Source organism: Juglans microcarpa x Juglans regia, chromosome 1S (genome assembly GCF_004785595.1).
Source record: "Juglans microcarpa x Juglans regia isolate MS1-56 chromosome 1S, Jm3101_v1.0, whole genome shotgun sequence".
NCBI lineage: Eukaryota > Viridiplantae > Streptophyta > Magnoliopsida > Fagales > Juglandaceae > Juglans > Juglans microcarpa x Juglans regia.
The window spans coordinates 16,300,807-16,326,085 of NC_054595.1; the positions used below are offsets into that span (position 1 = coordinate 16,300,807).

The 25,279-nt window shown below is 38.2% G+C and overlaps 2 protein-coding genes across 3 annotated transcripts; both read left to right on the top strand.

Annotated features, from left to right (window-relative positions):
• Positions 1-3,731, top strand: LOC121246120 (probable voltage-gated potassium channel subunit beta). Its single transcript, XM_041144132.1, has 4 exons — positions 1-660; positions 2,502-2,645; positions 2,890-3,054; positions 3,366-3,731. Exons 1-4 carry the CDS (start codon positions 97-99, stop codon positions 3,477-3,479), a joined length of 987 nt encoding a protein of 328 aa, XP_041000066.1. The 5' UTR covers positions 1-96; the 3' UTR covers positions 3,480-3,731.
• A 15,938-nt stretch (positions 3,732-19,669) lies between these two features.
• Positions 19,670-25,279, top strand: LOC121246111 (3-ketoacyl-CoA thiolase 2, peroxisomal). Of its 2 annotated transcripts, XM_041144122.1 has the most exons (14): positions 19,671-19,821; positions 20,245-20,321; positions 20,449-20,533; positions 20,599-20,725; positions 20,820-20,918; positions 21,012-21,079; positions 21,164-21,271; positions 21,350-21,427; positions 21,516-21,648; positions 21,758-21,854; positions 22,706-22,829; positions 22,917-23,025; positions 24,747-24,830; positions 24,979-25,279. In XM_041144122.1, exons 1-14 carry the CDS (start codon positions 19,732-19,734, stop codon positions 25,089-25,091), a joined length of 1,392 nt encoding a protein of 463 aa, XP_041000056.1. In that variant the 5' UTR covers positions 19,671-19,731; the 3' UTR covers positions 25,092-25,279. The 2 variants fall into 2 exon arrangements, with proteins under 2 accessions (XP_041000057.1, XP_041000056.1); XM_041144123.1 differs by lacking the exons at positions 24,747-24,830; positions 24,979-25,279 and adding an exon at positions 23,245-23,558 and having other exon boundaries at positions 19,670-19,821; positions 22,917-23,099.

Consider the following 25,279-nt stretch of genomic DNA (forward strand, 5'->3'; position numbering starts at 1 on the left):
GGGAGCAAACACCGTGGTTCACGCAATCAGAGGACTCGAGCCGAGACTTAAGTATCTGCCAACTCTCCGTGAAGAAGCGAGAAAATAAGAAAAAAAATGCAGTACAAGAACTTGGGGCGCTCGGGGCTGAAGGTGAGCCAGCTCTCGTACGGGGCGTGGGTCAGCTTCGGCAACCAGCTCGACGTCAAGGAGGCCAAGTCTCTGCTCCAGTGCTGCCGCGACCACGGCGTCAACTTCTTCGACAACGCCGAGGTCTATGCCAATGGCCGTGCCGAGGAGATCATGGGCCAGGCCATCCGCGAGCTTGGTTGGAAGCGCTCCGATATCGTTGTTTCCACCAAGATCTTCTGGGGTGGTTCCGGACCCAACGACAAGGGCCTCTCCAGGAAGCACGTCGTCGAGGGCACCAAGGCCTCCCTCAAGCGCCTCGACATGGAATACGTCGACGTTCTTTACTGCCACCGCCCGGACTCCTCCACCCCGATCGAGGAGACCGTTAGGGCCATGAACTATGTTATTGATAAGGGCTGGGCATTCTACTGGGGTACCAGCGAGTGGTCGGCCCAGCAGATCACCGAGGCTTGGGGGGTCGCCGAGAGATTGGACTTGGTGGGGCCGATCGTCGAGCAGCCCGAGTATAATTTGTTGTCCCGTCACAAGGTCTCTGATTTTCTCCTCTTTTATTTTTCTGTTTTGGTTTCTTCATAATATTATATTGCTTAAGTTTTGCTTTTGGGAATTTAATAATCAATTCAATCATAGTGCTTGTGTAACAAATGTGTGGTTTTGGCCAACGGTAGGTTGTCGGGTACTTTGTTTTTGGTCCAGTGCTCTGTCTGTGGATTTTTGGACGGGGTTTGATTAACAACTCTGTTGGCACAGTTTTTAGCAGGGGATGAGTGTTTTTTTTCCTTCATTCAAGTTAATTTACCTGAATCAGGTTCCGTTGAGTTTGCTGCACATCATGTGGTGGCTTCTAACGCACCTGTTTAGGAGTTGAGGATTAAATTCATATTTCGTATTTCATACATGGGAGTTTGATAGTGAACACTTCGTGCTTGACAAAGAAATTCGATTTCAATCCTTCATCTCGATACCACTTGAGTTTTGCTATAGTGACTTTGTGAGCTCTCCGATGACATCAATTTCAATACCCAATGCCTAATGGCACAAAAAAAGCAACTATAAATGCTTCTCTTCTGTCACTTCACCCACATGAAGAGGAACCCCTGCAATGATTACGTGACTAAAATCCATCATATCCCAGTCCTCGGTTGGCTTGGTTTGTTGAAAATGTGCATCTGAATCAGAATCACTCAGCATTGCTCATTTCACAACATGGTCTCCTATGCCTACCTAGCGGTCTCTTATACCTCCCTCGTGTTAGAGCTGAAAATTTTCAATATCTTCCTCATGGTGCCAGCATTCTTTCAAGGTATAACTCATATATCTTGAAAGATACCGTACAATGAACTTGTTTATCCACATTGGCACACTAGGTGTCCAGTTCGTAACTGCTATTTAGCCCATAAATTCTGACTCATAATCAATATTGAAGACATGTACATGCCTTGTCTAGTTTCCACCATTTTCAGTACGCGTTCCTCCACATTTTCCTTCTAGTTTCTACAGTTATCCATCAGTCTGTTTCCTCCCTGATAGTAGAAACTACAAGGGAGGAAACCATTAGTAGTTTACTAGAATTAAGTTAATATTGTTGCTAAGAATTATTAGCTGTCCTTTTTCCACACCAGAAGAGAATGACTTGGATTCGTGGGATAGGATCTTTCCCAGTTATTCCTTTGAGTTTCATTCCTATCTGGCCTTCAATTGCACGACATTTTTCTCAATATTTCACATTCTTAGTCAACACAATCAATCATTGCTGATATGGTCTTTCTGTTTTACGTGAACCCGAATGTTAACATAGCAGCCAGTTTGCTTCAATCCTTTATTATTTTATCATGCAAGTAAACCAGTTTCTGTTCATGCGTTGGAAAATCTGAAAGACCCAATTAACCTGACAAATGCATTTTGTAACTTATTGAATTTCTGAGCGATCAATACATCAATCCTGATAAACTATTCCTTATCTTTGTGATATGACTAGCATTCATTAATTTTGTTTCTCTGTTACAAGAACTGCCATTTGTTGTAATTTGGTTTGGTAATCAATATGGAACGGTCTTTTGAAATTGGGTGGCTATGACTACTTAATGTTCTTATTGATTCGATGCATACATTGAAATTTGAACTTTACCATGTTATTGTCTGTTTTGTTGCTAGTTAAGTGTTGAAGGTTCCTCTAATGCTTCTATGAACTTTACCATAAATGTGGGGAGTTTGTTTCTTCAACTGCCTTTTGCTTGTTTGATTTTTCTTTATGGAATAGTTGCTGCTGAAGGTCATGAGGAATCAAATGGTTGCAGCGATAGACATTTATATGCATTTCAGTTCTGTGTATTCATATTTGTGTATGCTTACATTCTGACTGGATGCAGGTTGAGTCTGAATTCCTTCCTCTGTACAGCAACTACGGCTTGGGTCTTACCACATGGAGCCCACTTGCATCTGGAGTGCTCACTGGAAAATACAACAACAAAGTTATACCATCTGATAGCCGGTTTTCATTGGAAAATTACAAGGTAAGCCTTTTCTGTGTGAAGCACTTATTAGTTTTTGTGCCTATATTGTACATTCATCTGCAAAGTTCAATATAAAAGGGAAAAAAATCAGTATAATACAGATACCTGTGTTGGTTTTGTTATTATGATTACTTTTCCTTGATGTTATGCTTAGTTGAACCAGACTTCTACTCTTTTTTCTCTGAATGAAGGAAAAAGAAAAAGAGAAGTAGAATGTTGTTAAACTGCGATTTTTTTCTTGTAGAATCTCGCTAATCGGTCATTGGTTGATGACGTGCTGAAAAAAGTTAAAGGTCTGAAGCCAATTGCAGATGAACTTGGCGTGCCGTTATCTCAACTAGCAATTGCATGGTGTGCTGCGAATCCTAATGTCTCATCTGTTATTACTGGAGCAACAAAGGAATCTCAGGTTAGATCCAAAAGTCTCACATTTTTTAAGCATATTTGCATGCAATTCTGCATTTGCCCTGATATTGTTGGATTTGCTCATCATTCAACTTCATTAAAGAATTTTATCAAAAAAAAAAATTCATTAAAGAAGAAAATTAAAAGCTTTATTGATAATGTATATGCAGCACCTGTTTGTTAATTGAAAAAAAAAAAAATACATGCAAGAATAAGGAGCTAGTTAGCATCTAAATCTAAAATTGATACGACCCATAATGTTTTACATCTTGGGCCCCTTTTTTATAGCCAATTAATGAGCTGTTTTTGTCCTAGATTCAAGAAAACATGAAAGCTATTGATGTCATCCCACGTCTGACTCCTGCCGTGATGGAGAGTATTGAGGCTGTCGTTCAAAGCAAGCCAAAGCGTCCAGAATCGTATAGGTGAAACAATATTTTCAATGCTGTTTTCTATGCTACACATTGCAGCGTAGACTTCATTGTACCAATGTTCCTGATGCTTAATTATTTCTTGTTTCGTTGAACTACTCATGGAACTTCATGTGTACCTGGTCTTTTTTCCTTCTTTTCTTGTTTTGGCCCTTTGTGGGCAGGGAGGAGACGATTGTGGTTTGATATTGTACGGATTGTTCATGTGTTATTTGCCTGAGAAAATCAACTCAAGTTTATTCCTTCTGAACTTTTATGCCCATTTTTATCTCACATCTCATGCCTTCCATTCTATACCTTCCATCTTTTCCTTGTCTAGATTGAGCATAGATGGTGGTGATGCATTGTAACCAAAATATTTGCTAGTTTAGAAGAAGTTTGTCCCATGATTTGAAAAATTTTGATATCTAAATTTTTTATTGTAACAACTTTGATCTTGTATACCCCTTACTTTTCTTAGACCAAGTGAGAAATCAAATAGCTAATAAGTATCTAAGTAACTTTGGGCATCATAATCCTAATAGATAAATTCTTAACTTATTATATAATTTATTTACATTTATTTTTTTGATAACAGAAAACTTTATTCAATACTTTGAAAAGAATTACAATATAGAATCAAACCAAATAACTTGGGCAATACAATTAGGATAAGAATCCCACCAAATTATCAAATCATCAATATTCCATGCATGTTTAGCCATTCCATGAGCTGCACCATTGCCTAAACGGCCGATGTGTTGTATAAAGCAGTTTGGAAATCTCCGCATAAGTTGCTTAATCTGCATCACAAGATTTCCATGAAGTGTTCTTGATGTTCTTTCATTCTAAACTTCATTCACCATAAGCAAAGAGTCACTCTTAATAACAAGTTGTGTTATACCAAGATGAATGAATATCTGAAGACCTCTCAAAATTGCTAGCATCTCAATCTCGACAGGATTATTAATCTCATATTCTTTCTTACAAGTCTAGAGGATAACACCACCCTTTTCATCCCTTAGAACAACTCCCACCCCTGCACTTCTTTGGTTTGCAAACAGTCCCATCCACATTTAACTTTAGTATTCCTTGATCAGGAGGCACCCATCTACAAATTTTCCTTTCTCCATGAGTTTCATGAACTTGCAGGTGAGCTTTATAGGTTACGAATGCATTCTCTGCTGCCTGCATAACAGTAAGTTCCACATCTTCATATAACATCTGATTCCTTCTGTACCACATGCCCCATGCTATCAAGAATAGCTTCTCCAAGTTTCCATTATTAACTCTGTATTGTAACTGCATTGCATGATGTAACAAATTTGTATTGGAATCTTCTGTGATTAAATCTGGAAAGTAATCAGACCACACTTCTCTTACAGTTTTACAGTTTAGTAGAGCATGAGTAAAATCCTCCTCCTCCTCATTACACCACCTACAAGAAGCTTCCTCAACAACTTTTCGAGCTTTTAGGTTTTGCAAAGTTGGTAAGCCATTTCTGCAGGCCCTCCATGCAAAGATCTTAACTCTATTTGGCACATTCATCCTCCAGAGCTTTGGCCAAAATTTCCTCTGGTTTTGAGCCTCTGAATATTCCCCCATCTATTCATCTTTCCTTAGTGAATTAAAGAACCTGTATCCACTCTTAACACTATACACACCACTTTTTTCATGTTCCCAAATTAAACAATCTACTGCAGGTTCAATAAAATTTTGAAGATTTCTGCTGCTTGTTGTGCAGGAATTAAGCTTTGAATCTTAGCAACATTCCACCACTTTGTTTCTCTATCAATAAGGCACTCAACTATATCATGCTGATGAACCAAATCAGTTTTTGCAGGTTTAGGAATAAGCTTATGCTGTGGCAACCAATAGTCAGTCCAAACATTAATAGACTTCCCATCACCCACTCTCCATCGACGGCCTTTTAACAACTATTCTTTAACCTCCCAAATTCCTCTCCAAACAAAAGAGAGATTTGCTCCTATTCTAGCTTCTTGAAACCTGTTCTTAGGGAAATATTTGGCTTTAAAAATTTTGTGCAACAGAGAATACCTCTTCAGTCATAATTCTCTAGCTTTGTTTTGCAATAAGTGCCATGTTAAAAGTCTGCAAGTCCTTGAAGCCCATTCCACCATTCCCTTTGGTCTCACACATCTTCCAACTTATTCATCTAATTCTTTTTTCCTCTTTCCATTGACCCCACCAGAAGTTTGCCATCATACTTTCTAACTCAGTGCATAAGGTTAAAGGCAACTTAAAACAGCCCATAGTATATGTGTGTATAGAAAGGGCAACAACTTTAATCAATACTTCTTTACCACCTTGAGACAACAATTTTTCTTTTCACCCTTGCAGTTTTGACAACACTTTATGTTTCAAATCTAAAAATGCCTTATCATAGGAGGGAGACCAAGGTATCTCTCATACTGTTGATGGCTTTGTACCCCCCCAGAAACTGAGAATCTCCTGTTGTTGTCTATGAAGCACATTCTTGCTGAAAACCATGGAGGTTTTCTCTTTGTTCACTTTCTAACCTAAGGCTTGCTCATAGAGTTGTAGCAGGTGTTGAATATATAAATTAGTCACCATATTAGCCTTGCAAAAAAGAACATTGTCATCTGCAAAAAGAAGATGATTTAGTCTTGGTGCTCCTCTGCAAATGCTCAGCCCTTCAATTTACTTTGTCCTCTCAACTTTCTTTAAAAGGGAGATCAATCCCTCTGTGCATAGTAAGAAAAGATAAGAGGATATGGGATCCCCTTGTCTCAACCATCAAGAAGAAAATATTGGACCTTTAGGCTCTCCATTAACTAAAACTAAGAAAGAGACAGATTTTTCACACAACATCACCAAATGAACCCATTGTTCGTTAAAACTCATCTTTAACATCACCATTTCAAGAAAACTCCGCTCAACTCTAGCTTATGCAACCAACACATTATTAGTAATAAGCCTCCTAGAAACGAAAGTTGCTTGAGTTGGTGAAATCACATTTTCATTCTTGAGGAGGGGAGTAGTGGCTGGAGAAGGATGGGGGAGGTGCTACGTGATTTTTCCTTTGGCAAGAGAGGGAGTAACGGTTTGGAAGGATAAGGTGTTGCAGGACATGGCTCTGTCAGGGAATCGCATAGCAGACATGTAGATGGCATGGCAGAGAGGGAGAACTTGGAGGTGCATAAAGACCCAAGTACATCCTCGGTGGCGAGGAGATCCTATGCGGCAGCTCTAAAGACAGGTCAGGCTTCAGGGGTTCATAGTGATGGGGGATTGCAAATCATGCCTCAGGACCAACTTGTCTAGATGTATAATTCTTTAAAGGAGATGGAAACCCAACTTGGCGAGTTGAAGGGAGCGATAACTATCTTGTCTATGAAAATTGACCAGCTTTTAGTTGGAGGCAACAAGATTGCTAGTAACAAGATAGACTTGAATCCTTTAAACTCATAAAAAGGAAAACGGAAGATCGGATTTGGCCCTATCCCTATAACCAGATCTAGGAGAGTATGGCAGATCAAAAGGAAATATGAGTTATTTGAAGCGAGGTCTACATCGGGTATCGGTGTAGAGACATCAGTGGAATGTCATTCGCCTCATGTAACATGGGATAGACCGATAGTCGGTATTACACGCTTGGTCCCCGAAGAAACTATAGCTCCCTCGTCAGAGTTGAAGGAAAATGGTGTACTGTCGAGGTCTGAAGGAGATGTAGGATCCACTATCACCCCAGAGGTGAAGGGACTTGTTGTCACCCCAGAATCTCCAATGGAGAGAACCGATGGAGTTGCTGGAGAACCTATGAGTTTGGCGTTGGTGCCTTGTGTAGAGTCCGGAGTGTAGTTGGATACTGTGTTTAAGGATAACATTGCTCCCCTGGTCTCTCTTCCTCCAATAGCGGACTGGATTCTGCCTAAAGTTAACGAGATTCAGCAGTTTGTGAGAATCTCACATGGAGGATGTGAAGATCAATTTAAAGAACTAATCATTGCGATTGAGGCAAGCCACGCGTTTGGAACCAAATCAAGTTTCAAGAAAAGCAGGAAATTACAACGTCTTTTTTGGGCAATGAACTATGACGCTAAGGGTGGTAACTCAACTAGAGAGAAGTCTAAAGGGAGGCTATTGTGAAGACGGGAATCAAGGGGTTAGGATTGAGTGTTTGGGTAGAGTTTTAGTTCTACATAAAACTAGGGGTTAAGGTTGGGTTTGGTGTATTTTGGATTTTTTTCCAAGGGGTTTTTGGGTCATTTTGGGTAAGGTGTTTTCTTATCTACATTCAGTGTCCTTGATTTCTCCTTTTGATATATATAATTTTTTACTTATAAAAAAAAAAAGATAATATGCCTTTGAGTCTATTTGTAATAACTTTTGATATTAACTTGTAAAGAACATTGCATAAACTAATTGGTCTGTAATCAAATACCTTCTCAAGCTTTTTCTTTTTTGGAATCAAGGTGATAAAAGTGTGATTAACCCCTGCAGGAAACTGCCCAGAATTGAGTGCACTTAGAACTGCTTCAATCACATCTATACCCACAACACCCTAGAATTTTTTATAGAAAATAAGAGCCATACCATCAGGGCCAGGAGCTTTTGTAGGGTCCATTTGTTGCCAAGCCAACCTCACCTCTTTTGCAATAAAAACTCTAGTTAAAGCGTCATTCATGTCTTGACTAACCCTCCCTGCAAGTTCCTCCAAGAAATGAATATGACCTTGTTGATCAGAAGACTTGAACAAGTTTGTGAACTATTCAACAATTACATTATCCCTTATGTCCCCAATCTGCCAAACACCAGCAAGGTCCTTAACACCATTTATCAGATTCTTTTTTCTCCTTTGAGAAGCTTTACTATGGAAGAAACGTGTGTTTTTGTCGCCTGCTTGCAACCACATGACTTTTGCTCTTTGCTTCCACATCATTTCCTCTCTTTCTAACCACTTCTGTAACTCAGATCTTGCAGCTCTATGTTCATCTCTCATATGACAGCAAGGATCCAGCTGTTGCAGCATCTGTAAATTCAATCTTGCCTTCTCAATATTCTTCCTTACATTGCCAAAATTATTTTTATTCCAAACAGTTAGTTTTTCCCCATAGGTCTGTATTTTTTTCATGATTGTTGTCAAATCCCTTGTGCCTGTAAGCCCCATCCAAGCTTGCTCAATCACCTTTCTGCAATCTGGTTCATCAACCCACATGGCCTCAAACTTAAAAATCTTTTTGCTAAAACATTGCCTACTAACATCTTGCCTCTTTAGAATGATAGGCACATGATCTGAGTAGGGAGCAACACAATGGTAAACTTCTGCCATAGGATTTAGAACCTTCCAATGCATATTAGCAAAGAAATGATTGAGCCTTTCACCAATACTATGCTGCACTTCCCTACCATTCCACCAAGTGAATTGATTTCCAACAAATCCCAAATCTTGCATCTCACAATCATCTACCATTTGTCTAAAAGCCCTCATTTGTCTTTCTGATTTATCCCTACCACCACATTTATCATGATTACTAAATATCTCATTAAAACCCCCATCATCAACCACCATTGGCCTACACTGACTTGTAAAGATCTAATCATATCCCATGTTTCCTGTCTTCTTGAAGCCTTAGGATGACTATAAATACCAGTCAAATACCAAGCAGCAGAATCATGATCATTATTAGTAACCAAAGCATGAATGTGAAACTTTGAGTAATTAAGAATCGTAAGTTGAAATTTTTTATTCCAAAACTAAGCTAAACCCCCACTTCTACCCTCACTACTCACAGTCAAACAATTGTCAAAACCCAAACTATACTTATACTTCTCCATCACTTTAGATTGTAAACGAGTTTCTTGAAGAAATAAAATGTCAGGACTTTCTCTTCTGATTAAGTCACGAAGCACTCGAATTCCCAGTGGGTTCCCAAGTCCACGGGAATTCCAACTTAGAAGAATCATTACTTCCGGCGGGGTTGTTTAACAGCCTCTGTCGATCTCAATGTTGAACATCTACCAACTTCAACCTTCTTAGCAACATCAGAGCTACTCATAAGCAATTTACTTTTTTTTAGCTAGTTTTGCATCAACATGTTCACTATTTTCCTTAACTCCAAATACGTTTTTTTTTTTTTTTTTCAAGACCACTCTTTGAGAAACAAAATTGTTACCTAGGCCTCTTGCTCTCTTCTTCCATGTTGTTTTCTTCAATGGACTAGAAATGGTTGCTGGGCTTGAAGATCGAATTTCTTGGGCTTGCATCCCTCATTATGGACTAGATTATGCACAGTAGGTTTAGTTAGACTGGGCCCATAATTGTTAGCCACGACACTAGGCACATCAGTATTCATTTCCTGCATAACCGCACATTCCTTTTGAATTTCAAGATCTGACTTGCCAACAATAGTAAATACCTCCTTTTCGATCATTTCAGCAGACTTGACAGTTACACTATCCTTCAAAATTGTCCCATTTAAGACCTCCCCAATCGTCTCCTGCAACAAAGCCTTGTCATTACTATTACCATGATTGCCACCAAGATTCTCTCCCCTTCTGTTACAGTCGTTACTCGTTAGACTCTAGGCTCGTGAAACTCACCGGCAATACTCCAACCTGACCATCACCACCATCCTCTAACCCCTGATCACCTCTATTGCTACTCTCCCCAGACCTAAACCTCCCAACAGCAGAATCACGACGTCTCTTCCCCCTAGATCAGCACGCAACCAGGATCCAAATTGAGTATTTGTCTCCATGGTTTGGTTTGGACATATATCTATTACATGCAAAATCCTACCACATTGAAAACAGATGCGAGGTAGTTTTTCATACTGCATGGGGGATCCGGTACTTCACCCCATGCAATGTAATGTTCCCACGAGCTAAAGGTTTATAAAGATCCCACCTAATCTTCACTCTCAAAAAAATCCCCACCCTACGTTATCATCCTTTACTCCACATCTTCAACAACTCCTATTGTACTGCCTAGTTTGACACCACACTCCCGATTCATCCCCACCAAAGGCATGTTATGAAATTGAACCCAAAAGAAGCATACTCAAATTTCATCATGCTCGGCTGAATAAAACCTTGGAAACTCATCAATCACCAATAAACTCCCATCAAAGGACCACGATCTCCCATTAAGAATTTTATGCTTATCAGCATGAGTTTCAAATGTGAGAATAAACACATTCGCGCACACCTCCTTGAACTTTGCAGGTTTGCTAAGCCTCCATATTTTTGCCATCATCGACTCCACCACATTACTGCTAATATGACGATCTGAACAAATCTTCCCAACCAAGCATCTCTCTCCTTTTTTCTAAACTTCTGATATTGCGCCATCCTCTAAAATAATTTCACCACCCTCTTCTTCACTCAATCGTAAATTTCCTCTATATACTCTCCATCGCTATCAACAACACAGTCACAATCCACCTCTGTTGCCGTTACCAACACTAGCAGGGAATTCCACTCACCACCTCAGTTTTTCTCTAGAGAGAAAAAACGAGAGGAGACTAATCCTTCCCTCATCTAATTTATTTACATTTATGAATCCTTAAGTTATGAAACTAAAAAGGCATATATGTTGAGAAAACAAAAAAAAGAAGCGTATTAATAAATCCAAAAGACTACTAATTTTAGTTTACTAATTTCAAATAAAATTAAAAGTTTGATTAGACATATTACTTTTTATTTAAGAAGATTTGTCTTAAGATACATTATTTAATTTTCATTTACAGATAACACAAATCATGAACAGAGCCAGGATTCTAGTATTAGGGGTTGAACCATACAATTTTTTTTTAATAGAAAAAAAGTTAAAAAAAAAATATAGGAAAAATAATATATATATATATATATATATCTTGCCAACTGCAATTTGATTGTATAATAAAAAGGTATATAATATTAAATATGTTAATTTAACTAGATGTTCTTTCACGAATAAAAGTCATAAATGATCACATTCATACTAAATATTCCACCAATTGTTATTAATATTACCAATAATATGTAAGAGAAATTAAAATCATCATCCATTTTATAGCTATATTAACATCTTCTACAACCAAACTCTAAATATTATTTTAGGAGAATGTACACAGTACTTGAATTTCGGTTTAACACTAGAAGTGGATACAATTTGTGAAACATCAATATCTTTTTTTCTTGAAAAAACTATTCAATAATTCTTTTTTATCTGCCCATATCATTCATGCTAAGTTTTTAAAATAATAAAAGATAAAAAAAAATTTTAATAAGTTTACATGAATCCAATAATATAAATAATCATTTCTAGACTTATATTAAAAAAGATTTAAGAAGTAAAAAAGAAAATTAAGAAAACTCACAATTTTTTTTAACTTCCTATAAATACATTTAAATTCATTTTAACATCTAAACACATTTAAACTCATCTTTGGTGGACTCTAAAAAACTCACTCCACTATCTTAACTCACGACTATTTATAAAAAATTCAATTCATCTCAACTCAACTTAACATCTAAACAAAATCTTAGAGATTGTATATATAATTATTCTAGTGAAAATATTATTAGACTAGGCTTAGAGGGAACTTCTTCGCCAGGTAAAAATCTTTATTTTAAAGAAATTGGGAGCTTTCAATGGGGTTAAGAAAAGGATGGTTCTACTCCTACCGTTGGAAGTTCTTGCTAGACACTGTTAGTTGATTTTCTTTATTTATTTTTATATGTATTTCTTTAATGTTTTTAATTTTTTTTAAAAAGAAAATCATAATATTATTGAAAAATATTTAGTTAATCATTAAATAAATAAATAAATAAATAAAAGAAAACCAGCGGTAAGACTAGTTTTCCTTTAAAAAAAAGTGAAGGGGCCTTAGACCAATCTCATCCAACTGCATCTGACCTACTTTGGTATTGGTTAACAAAAAATCTACACAACTTCTTATTATTCACACAATCTCTATACATCATATTTTTTTAAATTTTTATTATTTTTTTCTTTTATCAAATATTTAATATATAAATAATGAATAGAAAAATTAAATTAATTTAAAAAGAATAAACTCCAAAAAAAATATTAAAAAATTTAAAAAAAAATATGGTGGGAGGTTATATAGCATTGCTGATTGGTTAATACCATGCAATGCGTACCAAATCACTTCCTGTTCCCAGGATTTGGATAAACTTAGAGTATTGGTAGTGGCTTCTCTATCTTCATCTTCATCTTTAAATTTAAAGAATGTGTCTTTAAATTTATTTACATTGACTTATGCATTTTAAAATTTTTGTATAGCTATAAATAGTGCTTATTCAAATTTAAAGAAGTACTATTCATTCTTCAAACATTTTTTTAATATTTTTTTTCTCTCCTACTTATTAAAATTAACTTTATAAAATTTATATTAAGATGATTTTGATACATAAAATTTACATTAAATTGATAATACAAAGTAAATGTTAATTATAAAATATATATAAAAAAAAATTTAGAAAACAAATAAAAAATAAAATAATAATATTTTATTATTATTTAATTTAAAGATGTATAAATTAATATGGAAGTTTTCTTATTCAAATGCATGCTCTTAACTCCCCAGTGCAACTTGAATGGATTGGCACGCACTCCAACACAAGTCCTATCCCCGGCAAAAAATAGTAAAGATCACAAAACCACGACAATTTAGGCGCGTGCCTGTCACCATCTATCTTGAGTTGTCAATGTTGATACCATATATTTTATAGGTAATTTTTTATTTAAGAAAATATACAACACCAATTAAAATGGCTATAAATGATATAATTAGAACTAAGGGTAATATAGTTATTTTTTCTACTTAATATTACTCCACGTGTCAAAAGTTTAAGAGTAGGAATAGACAACGAGAGCCCATGTAGGAATAGGGGCCTTCGCCCTGCATGAAAAATCTCTAGCAGGGGCAAGGGGCGAGTTGACCCCAATGGAGCCCTGCCTCACACCTCATTCCGCACACCTCCCATATTTAATATAAAAATTTGAAATTGAATTCAAGTTAATGGATTATCTTTGCTGTGCAAACGATGACAATAAAGTGAATATAGACACAGGAAAAACAAGAATCACACACGACACAGTATTTACGTGGTTCGACAAATTGCCTACGTCCACGAGAGCTGCAGATGATTTTTATTTCTTGAGGAATCACAATACAATAGTGTAGAACGGCTACTGTTCACTGTCATACTGTACAAGTAAAAAACAACTCAATATATATGTTGTACGGCGGAAACCCTAAATTCAGCAGAATTAATGATATTCGCTCGAGCGGCGTGTCGAGCCCGCGTCGAGCGAACCTGTTTCCCGCAATCGCTCGAGCAGTGAGTCGAGCGGCTCCTTAAGCGAAGCTCTCTGACTTCCCTCCGCTCGAGCCGTGAGTCGAGCGGTCATCGAGCGAACCTCTCTGACTTGCTTTTGCTCGAGCAGTCTGTCGAGCTCTCTTCGAGCGAAGCTCTCTGACTTGTATTCGCTCGAGCGGCTAGACGCTTCGCTCGAGCGGCGTGAACCAGACTCCAAATACTCAACAATTCTCCCACTTGGAGACTGGTACACTCACATTGTCGCCCCTGCCTCAAACATGATATCCTCCACTTCTGCAACTCACAGCTCCTGTTTTTCATGCTAGAAGACCAACTGAAGTTGCGCACAACTTCAGTTTCTCAAGTGTAACACCCTTTGTCAACATATCAGCAGGGTTCTTACTTCCACAAATTTTCTCAAGTAGCAACTGTCCATCATCCAACAATGATCGTATAAAGTGATACCTGATCTGAATGTGTTTAATCCTGGAATGAAATGCTGGGTTCTTGGCAAGGAATATGGTACTCTGACTGTCACTGTAGAGAGTGCTATTCTGATTCTTTTTACCCAATTCCTCTAAGAAGCCCTGTATCCAAACCATCTCTTTTGCAGCTTATGAAACTGCAATATATTCAGCTTCTGTAGTAGACAAAGAAACTGTCTTCTGTAGATTAGAACCTCATGAAACTGCAGTACCGCCCAGAGTGTAAACAAACCCTGTGGTACTTTTTCTGCTATCAATGTCTCCAGCTAAATCAGCATCAACATAGCCTTGCACCTCTAAGCCCTCTCCTGAGAAACACAAGCACGTTTCTGAGGAGCCTTTTAAGTACCTCAAAATCTACTTCACTGCTTCCCAATGTTGTTTTACAGGATTACTCATGTATCTACTCACAACTCCCACTGCATGGGCAATATCTGGTCTAGTGCAAACCATAGCATACATAAGTGACCCAATAGCTGAGGCATAAGAAACCTTACTCATATAGTCTTGTTCCTCTTCTGACTTTGGTGCCTGATCCTTGCTGAGTCTAAAATGACTTCCTAAGGGTGTGCCAACTGACTTGGCCTTGTCCATACTGAACTGGTTGAGTGCCTTTTTCACATACTCAGCCTGTGAGAGTCTCAAAGTGCCTCTGACTCTGTCTCTAACAATTCTCATGCCAAGGATTTGCTTTGCAGCTCCCAAATCCTTCATTGCAAAATGCTCTGACATCTGCTTCTTCAGACTGTTGATCTCATCAATACTAGCCCCTGCAATGAGCATGTCATCCACATATAGCAGTAAAATAATGTAAGAATTGTCAAACTGTCTGACATAGCAACAATAATCTGCCTGACATCTGCTGTACCCTGCACTACACATGAAACCATCAAATTTCTTGTACCACTGTCTGGGAGCTTGTTTCAGGCCATACAAGCTTTCTTTAGTCTACAAACTGAACCTTCCTTTCCCTGTACCACAAACCTCTCGGGTTGGTGCATGTAGATGTCTTCTTCAAGATCTCCATGAAGAAAAGCTGTCTTCACATCTAACTGCTCAAGAAATAGATCTTCAGCAGCAACCATAGCCAAAACTAGCCTGATGGTTGTGATTTTTACCACAGGAGAAAAGATCTCAGAATAGTCAATGCCCTATTTCTGTTGAAAGCCTTTTACAACAAGTCTGGCCTTGTACCTCTTACTGCCATCATGCTCAGCTTTCACCCAGTACACCCACTTGTTGTGTAATGCATTCTTCCCTGATGGAAGTTTTGTCAACTCCCATGTCTGATTCCCTAACAAGGAATCCATCTCATCCTTCATGGCCAACTCCCACTTGCTAGAATTTTCATCTTGCAAGGTTTCTTGGTAACTCTGTGGTTCTCCACCATCTGTCAACAAAATGTAATTCAAAGAAGTTGAAAAACGCTGTGGAGGACGAATAGTCCTACCTGACTTGCGAACTGCAGCTATTGGAGTGGACGGCTCTAGATCTGACTGCAGAATAATGGGAATGGGTGTGCTGGACCCACTCTCCCAGTCACTCACATCTTTGCACTGCACTGTGACCTCTGGTAGATCATCCAAACTCACAAACTCAAACTCCTGAGGAGCTGCTTCAGCAACTGTACTAGACTTGTCTTTGTACACAATCTTCTCATTGAAGATCACATGTCTGCTTCTTATAATCTTCCGACCCTGATCATCCCAAAAACGATAGCCAAATGCCTCGTCTCCATAGCCAATGAAATAACATTTCCTTGACTTGGCCTCAAGCTTATTACGAGCATCAGAATCAATAAGAATATAAGAAAGACAGCCAAATATTTTAAGATGAGAAATTTTAACCTCTTTCCCGCTCCAAGTCTCCTCAGACAATCCACAATCCAAAGGAACTGATGGCCCTCTGTTTATCAAGTATACTGCAGTGCTAACTGCATCTGCCCAGAAAGTAGGTGGTAGCCCAGCGTGCAGCCTCATGCTTCTAGCACGCTCAATTATGGTTCTGTTCATACGTTCAGCAACTCCATTTTGCTGTGGTGTCCCATGAATGGTCTTCTCCATTCTGATACCCTGAGTTGCACAGTACTCCTTGAACCCACCATCAATATACTCACCACCATTATCAGACCTCAAGCATTTCAACTTCAAATCTGTTTCAGTCTCAACCATGGCTTTTCAATTTTTGAACACATTAAATACATCAGATTTATGTTTCAAAAAATAGACCCATACCTTCCTGCTGTGATCATCAATAAATGTAACATAGTAGCGAGAACCTCCAAGGGATGCCACTGGGGAAGGTCCCCACACATCAGTGTGCACAAGATCCAGTCTCTCTGACTTCAGTGTTCTACCACTCCTCAAGAAACTGACCTTCTTCTGTTTCCCCATAATACAGCTCTCACACATACTGAGATCAACTGACTTCAGTTCTGGTAGCTTGCCTCTGGACAGAAGTTCTTTCATGCCCTTCTGACTCATATGGCCAAGCCTGCAATGCCATAAGTCTGCTGTGCTCTCTGCAACGGTAGTGGCAATATGTTATTTAAACCAGTAGTCATATAGAGTGTACCGATTTTCTTACCCCAAGCCAATACCAATGCCCCTTTGGTGACCTTCCAGGTGCTATTTGAGAACACCACTGAGTGACCACAATCATCAAGTTGCCCAACAGAGATGAGGTTCTTCTTTAACTCAGGAATGTGTCTGACCTTTTGCAAGGTCTATTTGTTCTTGTTAGGGAGTACAATGTCGATGTCTCCCATTCCAATTACGTTCAAAGCTTCTCCATCAGCCAAATACACCTTTCCAAAATCACCTGCAACATAGTTTTGCATTATCTCCCGATGGGAAGATGTATGGAAGGATGCCCCTGAATCAAGTATCCAGTCATCAACTGGACTATGAACTGCAAGCAATAGTGCATCCTGTAATTCTTCAGTTACCACATTAGCACTATCATTCTCTGTCTTCTTGGGATTTCTGCAATTCTTCTTTATGTGGCCAGCTTTGCCACAATTCCAACAAATTGCCTGCTGACCAGTTCTTGACTTGCTCTTGCCCCTATTCTTTGATTTTGATCTGCCTCTGTTTGAGTTCCTGTCTTGTGCTCTGCCCCGAGAGTCGACATTCAGAGCTGAACTCGAACCTGAGGTCTCGCCTGAATCTCTCCTGCGCACCTCCTCAGCCAAAATCAAATCACAGATGTCATCATATTTCAACTTTGACTTACCAGCAGAATTGCTAACAACCATCCTCATGGCTTCCCAACTGTTTGGCATTGATGCCAATAGTATTAGTGCACGTATCTCATCATCAAATTCAATTTCAACAGACGATAATTGATTTGTGATAGTATTGAAATCATTCAGATGTTGTGTAACAGACGTACCATCCGACATCTTTAAGTTAAATAACTTCTTCATTAGATGTACCTCATTATTTGCTGACAGCTTTTCATACATACCTGATAAAGCCGCTATGAGATCCGCAGTCGTCTTCTCCTTGATGACGTTGTGTGCAACGGATCTCGACAGGGTTAGCCGAATAACTCCCAAGACCTGTCGATCCAACAGAGTCCAATCAGCAACTGACATGCTGTCCGGCTTCTTCCTCAACAATGGAAGATGTAGTTTCTTCCCATAGAGGTAATCCTCTATCTGCATCCTCCAATACCCATAATCCGTGCCATCAAACTTCTCGATCCCCGATACTTTTACTTTTTCTCCAGCCATCGTATTTCTCAGACCCTAACCTTGGCTCTATTACCAATTGTTGTGCAAACGATGACAATAAAGTGAATATAGACACAGGAAAAACAAGCAATCACACACGACACAGTATTTACATGGTTCGGTAAATTGCCTACGTCCATGGGAGCTGCAGAGGATTTTTATTTATTGAGGAATCACAATACAATAGTGTAGAACGGCTACTGTTCACTGTCATACTGTACAAGTCAAAAACAACTCAATATATATGTTGTACGGCGGAAACCCTAAATTCAGCAGAATTAATGATGTTCGCTCGAGCGGCGTGTCGAGCCCTCGTCGAGCGAACCTGTTTCGCGCAATCGCTCGAGCCGTGAGTCGAGCTGTCATCGAGCGAACCTCTCTGACTTGCTTTTGCTCGAGCAGTCTGTCGAGCTCTCTTCGAGCGAATCTCTCTGACTTGTATTCGCTCGAGCGGCTAGACGCTTCGCTCGAGCGGCGTGAACCAGACTCCAAATACTCAACAGTCTTAACCTGCTAGATCAACTTTTATATCGGAGGTCAAAATAATACAATAATCATATTTAACTAATATCTGACTTACTATGTCAAGGTAATTTAAAATACAACTTTAAAAAATTTATATTTTTCTTTAATGTATAAATTTTAATTATATTATAATATGGGTCTAAAAAAATTTTTAGATAAAAAAAAATTTATAAACCCAATAGGTTATTGGGTTAAGCGAGGTGCGGTTTCAACTCCACTCCTAGTATCGAGACGGGGTTGGAAATCCTTCCCTGTATGGTGAGGGGCAGTGGGCCGGGGGGGGAGGGGGTGTGCCCCCACACCGTATGGTGCGAGTATCACCTCTATTTAAGAATGATGCTAGACATGCTCACTAATACATATTTTATACTTTATTTTTCTGTTTTTTTTCTTTTCAAATTTCTTAAACATCTTTAAATATTTTAAAAAAATAAAAGAACACATCATTACATTAAAAGTCAATTTCTCAACCATTAAATAAAAAAGAAATTAAATACATGAGCAATCAAAGTGAGAAGATAAAATTAGGTGGCATACTAGCATTTTTCGAAGTTTAATATAAATATGCTCTTTTCATGAATATAAAAAATTATTAATGCTTTATAATATAAATGATATCCGAACTTAAAAATGTAAATTAATAGTGAGTTAAAATTATAAATGTAACTCAAACTTAAAATTTAAACTAGAATCTAAATAAAATTATATTGATTCTATCCCTGCATTCCCTAAGCCTCCACCTCGCCTTCTCGTCGATCAGCATAAAATCATAAAAAATAAAAATAAAAATCATCCACAACCAATCTAAAGAACCTTAAATCCTAAATAAATCAAGATCCATAAACTTCTCAAATCAATAAAGGATTGGCCCCTTTGCAAGATCAGAAAACTATTGCGCGGGTCTCACGCCATTATTTTATCTTTTTATGAAAATATTTATTTAATTTATTTTTTAGTAGAAGGTATTAAAAAAATTAGTCTTCACGAATTATGTCAAGGTTTGATGACTGATGCTTAATTCCTTATTCATCGAGAATCCGTAAATGTTTTATTATATATTTTCGGTCATTTAGGTAAAGCACGCGCCAAGAAGTGAGAGTGACCGACCGTCCCAAAGGTCCCAAGTCCCCACCTACTATAAAAGCACCAATCTTTCTTTCTCCAGAACTCGTTCAGACAGAGATAGAACTTGGAAGGCAAGACAAGCAACAATGGAGAAAGCTATCAACAGGCAGAGGATTCTCCTCGAGCACCTCCGACCTTCCTCTTCTTCTTCTTACGGCAGCGATTCTTCTATCTCTGTATGTGTTTGATTCCCCGAAATCTTTTCTTGTTCTCTCTATTTTTTTTTTCATTTTGGGATTGGATGCTTTTTATCTGCAGGATATTCCGGGGAATTTTGCTCTAATTTTCTTGTTTCTCTAAGTTTTTTCACACAGCCAGGCGGTTGAAATGATTTGGAGACTTTGGAATTTGAATCTAGATGTCAACCTGTAGATGCGTGGCTACAGTTTTTACCTGTTGTGATACTTTATAACTGCTAATAAGCTGCTAACGGAAGAAATATATTGCTGGTTATGATTTTTGGCATGTTCGATAACCAACCAAGCGATTTCGAATCTTAGTCCGAAAAGCTGTGGCACTTGATCTAAGTTTCACAAATTAGGTTCTTTTTTATTTGGTTTCCCCACAAATAAATAAGAGATGTTGTTAAATTTTACCAGGGATCGGCATGTCTGGCTGGGGACAGTGCTGCGTACCAGAGAACTTCGGTTTTTGGGGATGATGTGGTGATTGTAGCGTAAGTTGCTCTGTCTTGCAAATTACCTTGCACAGATTAGCTTTTGTTTTGCAAATATCTAAATTGTGAACTATCAATCAATCGGGTCCGTCGTGTATCGTATTTCGTTGAATTGGTTATTACACAGAGCACATCGGACGCCAATTTGCAAATCTAAACGTGGTGGTTTTAAGGATACTTATCCCGATGATCTCCTCGCTCCAGTTTTGAAGGTGAACTTTGTCTTTATCTTAATTTTTCTGTTAATTATTTTGTTCATGGTAGTTGTTTGGTGTAGGCATTGATAGAGAAAACCAATCTGAATCCTAGTGAAGTTGGGGATATTGTGGTGGGCTCTGTCTTGGCACCAGGATCTCAGAGAGCAAGTGAATGCAGAATGGCTGCATTCTATGCCGGTTTCCCTGGTAGTGTTAATTTTATTTTCTCAGGCAGCCTTAATTTGTTAAAATTTGAAGTAATCACTATATTTATCAAGGATATCACATTTGTGGTGTTTAGAGACTGTGCCTGTCAGGACCGTGAACAGGCAATGCTCATCTGGGCTTCAGGCTGTTGCTGATGTAGCTGCAGCTATAAGAGCTGGATTTTATGATATTGGTAAAGGAATGCATTTTTTTCTCCCTTTCTAGGGATATCATATGTTTATCCTTCTTTGAAAATATATCCTCGATCTTTGATAATTTGATATAGGTATTGGAGCTGGGTTGGAGTCCATGACAACTAATCCAATGGCATGGGAAGGGTCTGTGAACCCAAAAGTATACTTTCTCACCTTGTTTGTGTGTGCAAGCTCTTCTATCGGATCCTACGGATCTGACATGATTTTCCATTAATAATGGCAGGTGAAGGCCTTTGAACAAGCCCAAAATTGCCTTCTTCCCATGGGTATAACCTCAGAAAATGTTGCACATCGTTTTGGTGTAACTAGGCAGGAGCAAGATCAGGCTGCAGTGAGTTGAATAAACCTTTGTGGTATTGTGACTGAATGATCTTTTTCCTGTTATTGATTATTATGCTTATTCTGTTAGGTTGAGTCACATAGGCGAGCTGCTGCTGCTACTGCCTCTGGTAAATTTAAAGATGAAATTATTCCCGTGCCTACGAAGGTATCCACTATTATTGCGGTTTTAGCAGAAATTTGTGTGTGCACAGATGGTTATTGTTAGGGAACTGATCCCCAGATCATCTAATTAGATTGTTGACCCAAAATCGGGGGAGGAGAAACCTGTTAAAATCTCTGTTGATGATGGGATTCGGCCTAGCGCAACAGTGTCAGATCTGGCAAGACTGAAGCCTGTTTTTAAGAAAGATGGGAGCACCACTGCAGGTATTGGATTAATGGCACCCGTCATAATCATCATCATCATCATCATATTATGATTTTGATGGTAAGTTGGGTCTATTCCACTTTTATCATTTTGGTGCTTCTATCACAGGCAATTCTAGCCAAGTGAGTGATGGAGCTGGGGCTGTACTCCTAATGAAGAGAAGTGTCGCATTGCAAAAAGGACTACCCATCCTTGGTGTATTCAGGTTTGTATCTTCCGGTTAAAAGTCAATTAATCTGATAATTTGCACTAGCTTCAAAATAAGAAGTGCTGCATAAATAAGCTTTAGCCTGACAGGTCTGGTTTAGGTATATTCACATTGCTATTTCCACCCACAAAGCCTATTTTAGTGCTGGGTTTCCACTAACATTCTGTTTACTTTTTATTGACTTGCGTTGGTTTTTCTGGGGTCCACTTACTAGTCACTCTTGGCAGGAACAAATAACCTTATGCTGCAATTATTACAAGCAGCATAATTCACCAGAACCCCTCACCATATAAATATATAATAAGAAAAATAAAAGGATCAATCTGTAATATCATAAGCTAAGAAAAATAAAAGAATCCAATTTGTAATATCATAGGCTCTTTGCGCTAGTGTAGTGAAAAATTTCCGAGCATGCATTCCGTTTTGTAGGGAATGTAGAACTATGCTACCTTCAGTTTGCCTCTTTTCGTGGGTTTTCCACCGTTCATTGACATTACCATTAAAGATGTCGCAACCCAAAACCTTAGACAGAGGTTCTTGATCCGAACAAGTTAGCCATACAAGTTTAATTAGGGCAAGGATATCTCTCAGCCTCAATCGGACAACCTCATTTAACATGTCTTGTATGTTAGTTCATTGACCTGACCTTGTTTGTCATGTCTTCTATTTTAAGAGTTGAGCCATCATGGAGATAGCGAAACTCTATTCTTAACCCCTATCATGAGTCATGGAATCAATTAACTCATCTAGTAAATCTGTGTTGAGAAACCACCGACCCTAAACCTTCATCTCTTTCACAGCTATCCTTATAACTTAATGCAGAAAAGTGACTTGCGTTGGTTTTGCAGGACTTTTGCTGCTGTTGGTGTTGATCCAGCTATCATGGGTGTAGGCCCAGCTGTTGCAATTCCAGCTGCAGTCAAGGCTGCTGGTTTAGAGCTTGATGATATTGACCTTTTTGAGATAAATGAGGTATTAAATTTTGAAAGAAATTTTAATAGTGGCCTCAGGCTTTGTGAATATACAATTACTCAAGAGTTTACCTTTGCAACTGTGCAGGCATTTGCATCCCAATTTGTATATTGCCGTAATAAGCTCGGTCTTGATCCAGAAAAGATCAATGTGAATGGAGGTGCTATGGCTCTTGGGCATCCTTTGGGTGCAACAGGTATATACTATGAATTTAAATTAACTTGAGTTTGAGTTACTCCATTCACAATTTTAAAATACTCCTGGAACTATTAAGGCCTCGTTTGGATTCGAAGATGAGTTGAGATGAGTTGTGAATAGTAGTGAGATGGGTTGTGAATGGTAGTGAGATTCGTGAGTTAAAGTTGATGAATAGTAATGAGATGAGTTGAGATGGGTTGTGAATCCAAACCAGGCCTAAAGGTGATTCTACTCTATAGGGTTCACATTTATGGAGAAAATCTGAATAACTGACCCGGCCAACCTACCTGAGGCATTGTTGTCGGGCATAGGCACCAAGGGCGACCTATCAACCCTTAGTATTGCTTCAGTTTGGAAACTGTTCACCAACCGATTGGTTCTAGGAGTGATTTCTAGTGGTCAAATGAACTTATAGGGGGGCAGTTTGCAGCCTGATTTAATTTATTTATACCACAATTGATGAGGTCACCATATAGTCAATTGCACTGGGTATAATTCCATAACTGCTATATATATATATGTATCTATTTACAAGCATTGGAGGGATATGGTAATTTGCTAAACTTGTTGCTTGTAGTTGAATCTTTTCTATATTAAGGTTTATATTTGTTTTGTGAGGGGGGATGGTTTTATTTCCTGGGAGAAGTGCTCGTCGTGATAAATCCCAATATACAGAGGAGCAAACTTAGGTCTTTGTTTTGTTACTAAGATGAGATGAGAAATCTATGAATAGTAGTGAGATAATTTGTAAATAGTAGTGAAATGGTTTGAGTTAAGATTTTTATGGAGTTTTGGGAAAGGAGAAAAAAATTGAATAAAAATATTATAAAGTTAAAAGAGGATTAGAATATAATAATATTTTTTTGTTTTGGGATATGAAAAAGTTGAATTGTTTTTGTGTTTTGTTTAGAAGTTTGGAAAAGTTGTAATGATTAGCTAATGATTAGATGAAAAATTTGAAAATTTGAAATTGAAAAATATTTGAGTTTGAATGGTGTTTGGATGTTGAAATTAGATGAGATGCAATGGGATGAGATGATTTTAAAGTTTTGTGAAACCAAAGCAAGCCTTGGGGGAGATTTAGATTGTGAGTTGAAATGAGATGAAAGTTGAATAAAATATTGTTAGAATATTAATTTTTAATATTATTTTTATTTTGAGATTTGAAAAAGTTGAATTGTTTATTGTATTTTGTTTATGAATTTGAAAAAATTGTAATGATTAGATGAGATGAGATGAGTTGAGATGCTTTCTGAATCCAAACAAAGTGTGTTTTGGCAACGAAATTGGTGCTTCAGTAGAGGGATTGAGGGATGCTACCAAGCAAATATGCCCTCTTGTTTCCTTTTGGTTTATTCTTAATCCTTTTTTTTTTTTTTCATTAGTTGGATTTTATTGGAATTACTCTAAAAGTTGGTGATCTCAAGTTCCTGTACAGCCTGCTTGCTGTATGCTGAGAATTGCTTTGTTTGGAGATTGTATTAAACAAATAGTTAGTTTCAAGAAATAGTGCTGTATTCTTTGAGGGAAACAATTGGGGGATTATTACTTTTTGCAATATTCCTAGATTTATTTTTGCAGAAGAAAAACTTTGAAGTATTATTTTGATTTCTGCTCGTATGGTTTCAAATTGGAGACAGATAATTTAGTAGATGGAGCATGAAAAATGCTATGATGCTTTTTCAATGTGGAAATCGGTTAAGATTATTATTGTCACAGGTGCTCGCTGTGTTGCTACTCTATTACATGAGATGAAGAGGCGTGGCAAAGATTGCCGCTTTGGAGTGGTATCAATGTGCATAGGTATGCGCTTACTTAACACAACACCCCCCCCCCAACACACACACAACACACACCTCCTCCTCTCGCTCTATATCTATGGGTGCGGGTGCAAGCATGTTTATCTACTGGAATATGTGGTTAACTACGGGTATTTGTAACTGAAATGCAGGCACAGGAATGGGAGCAGCAGCTGTTTTTGAGAGAGGTGACGTCGTCGATGAGTTTTGCAATGCCCGGAAAGTTGACAGCAACCACCACCTTTTATCTAAGGATGCTCGGTAGATTAGTCTTATCTGCCACTGGTTGCAGATTCCTATTAATAATATCAGGATTTACAGGGCGAGGATTGAAATCCCGGTAAAGAAATGTAATAAATATGGCATTATTTTGTATTTTTGAAAGAACCATGGACATCAAAGGGTTGGAGTAATTTGTGGACGTTCTTGGCAATAAAGTCACCGAATGGGATA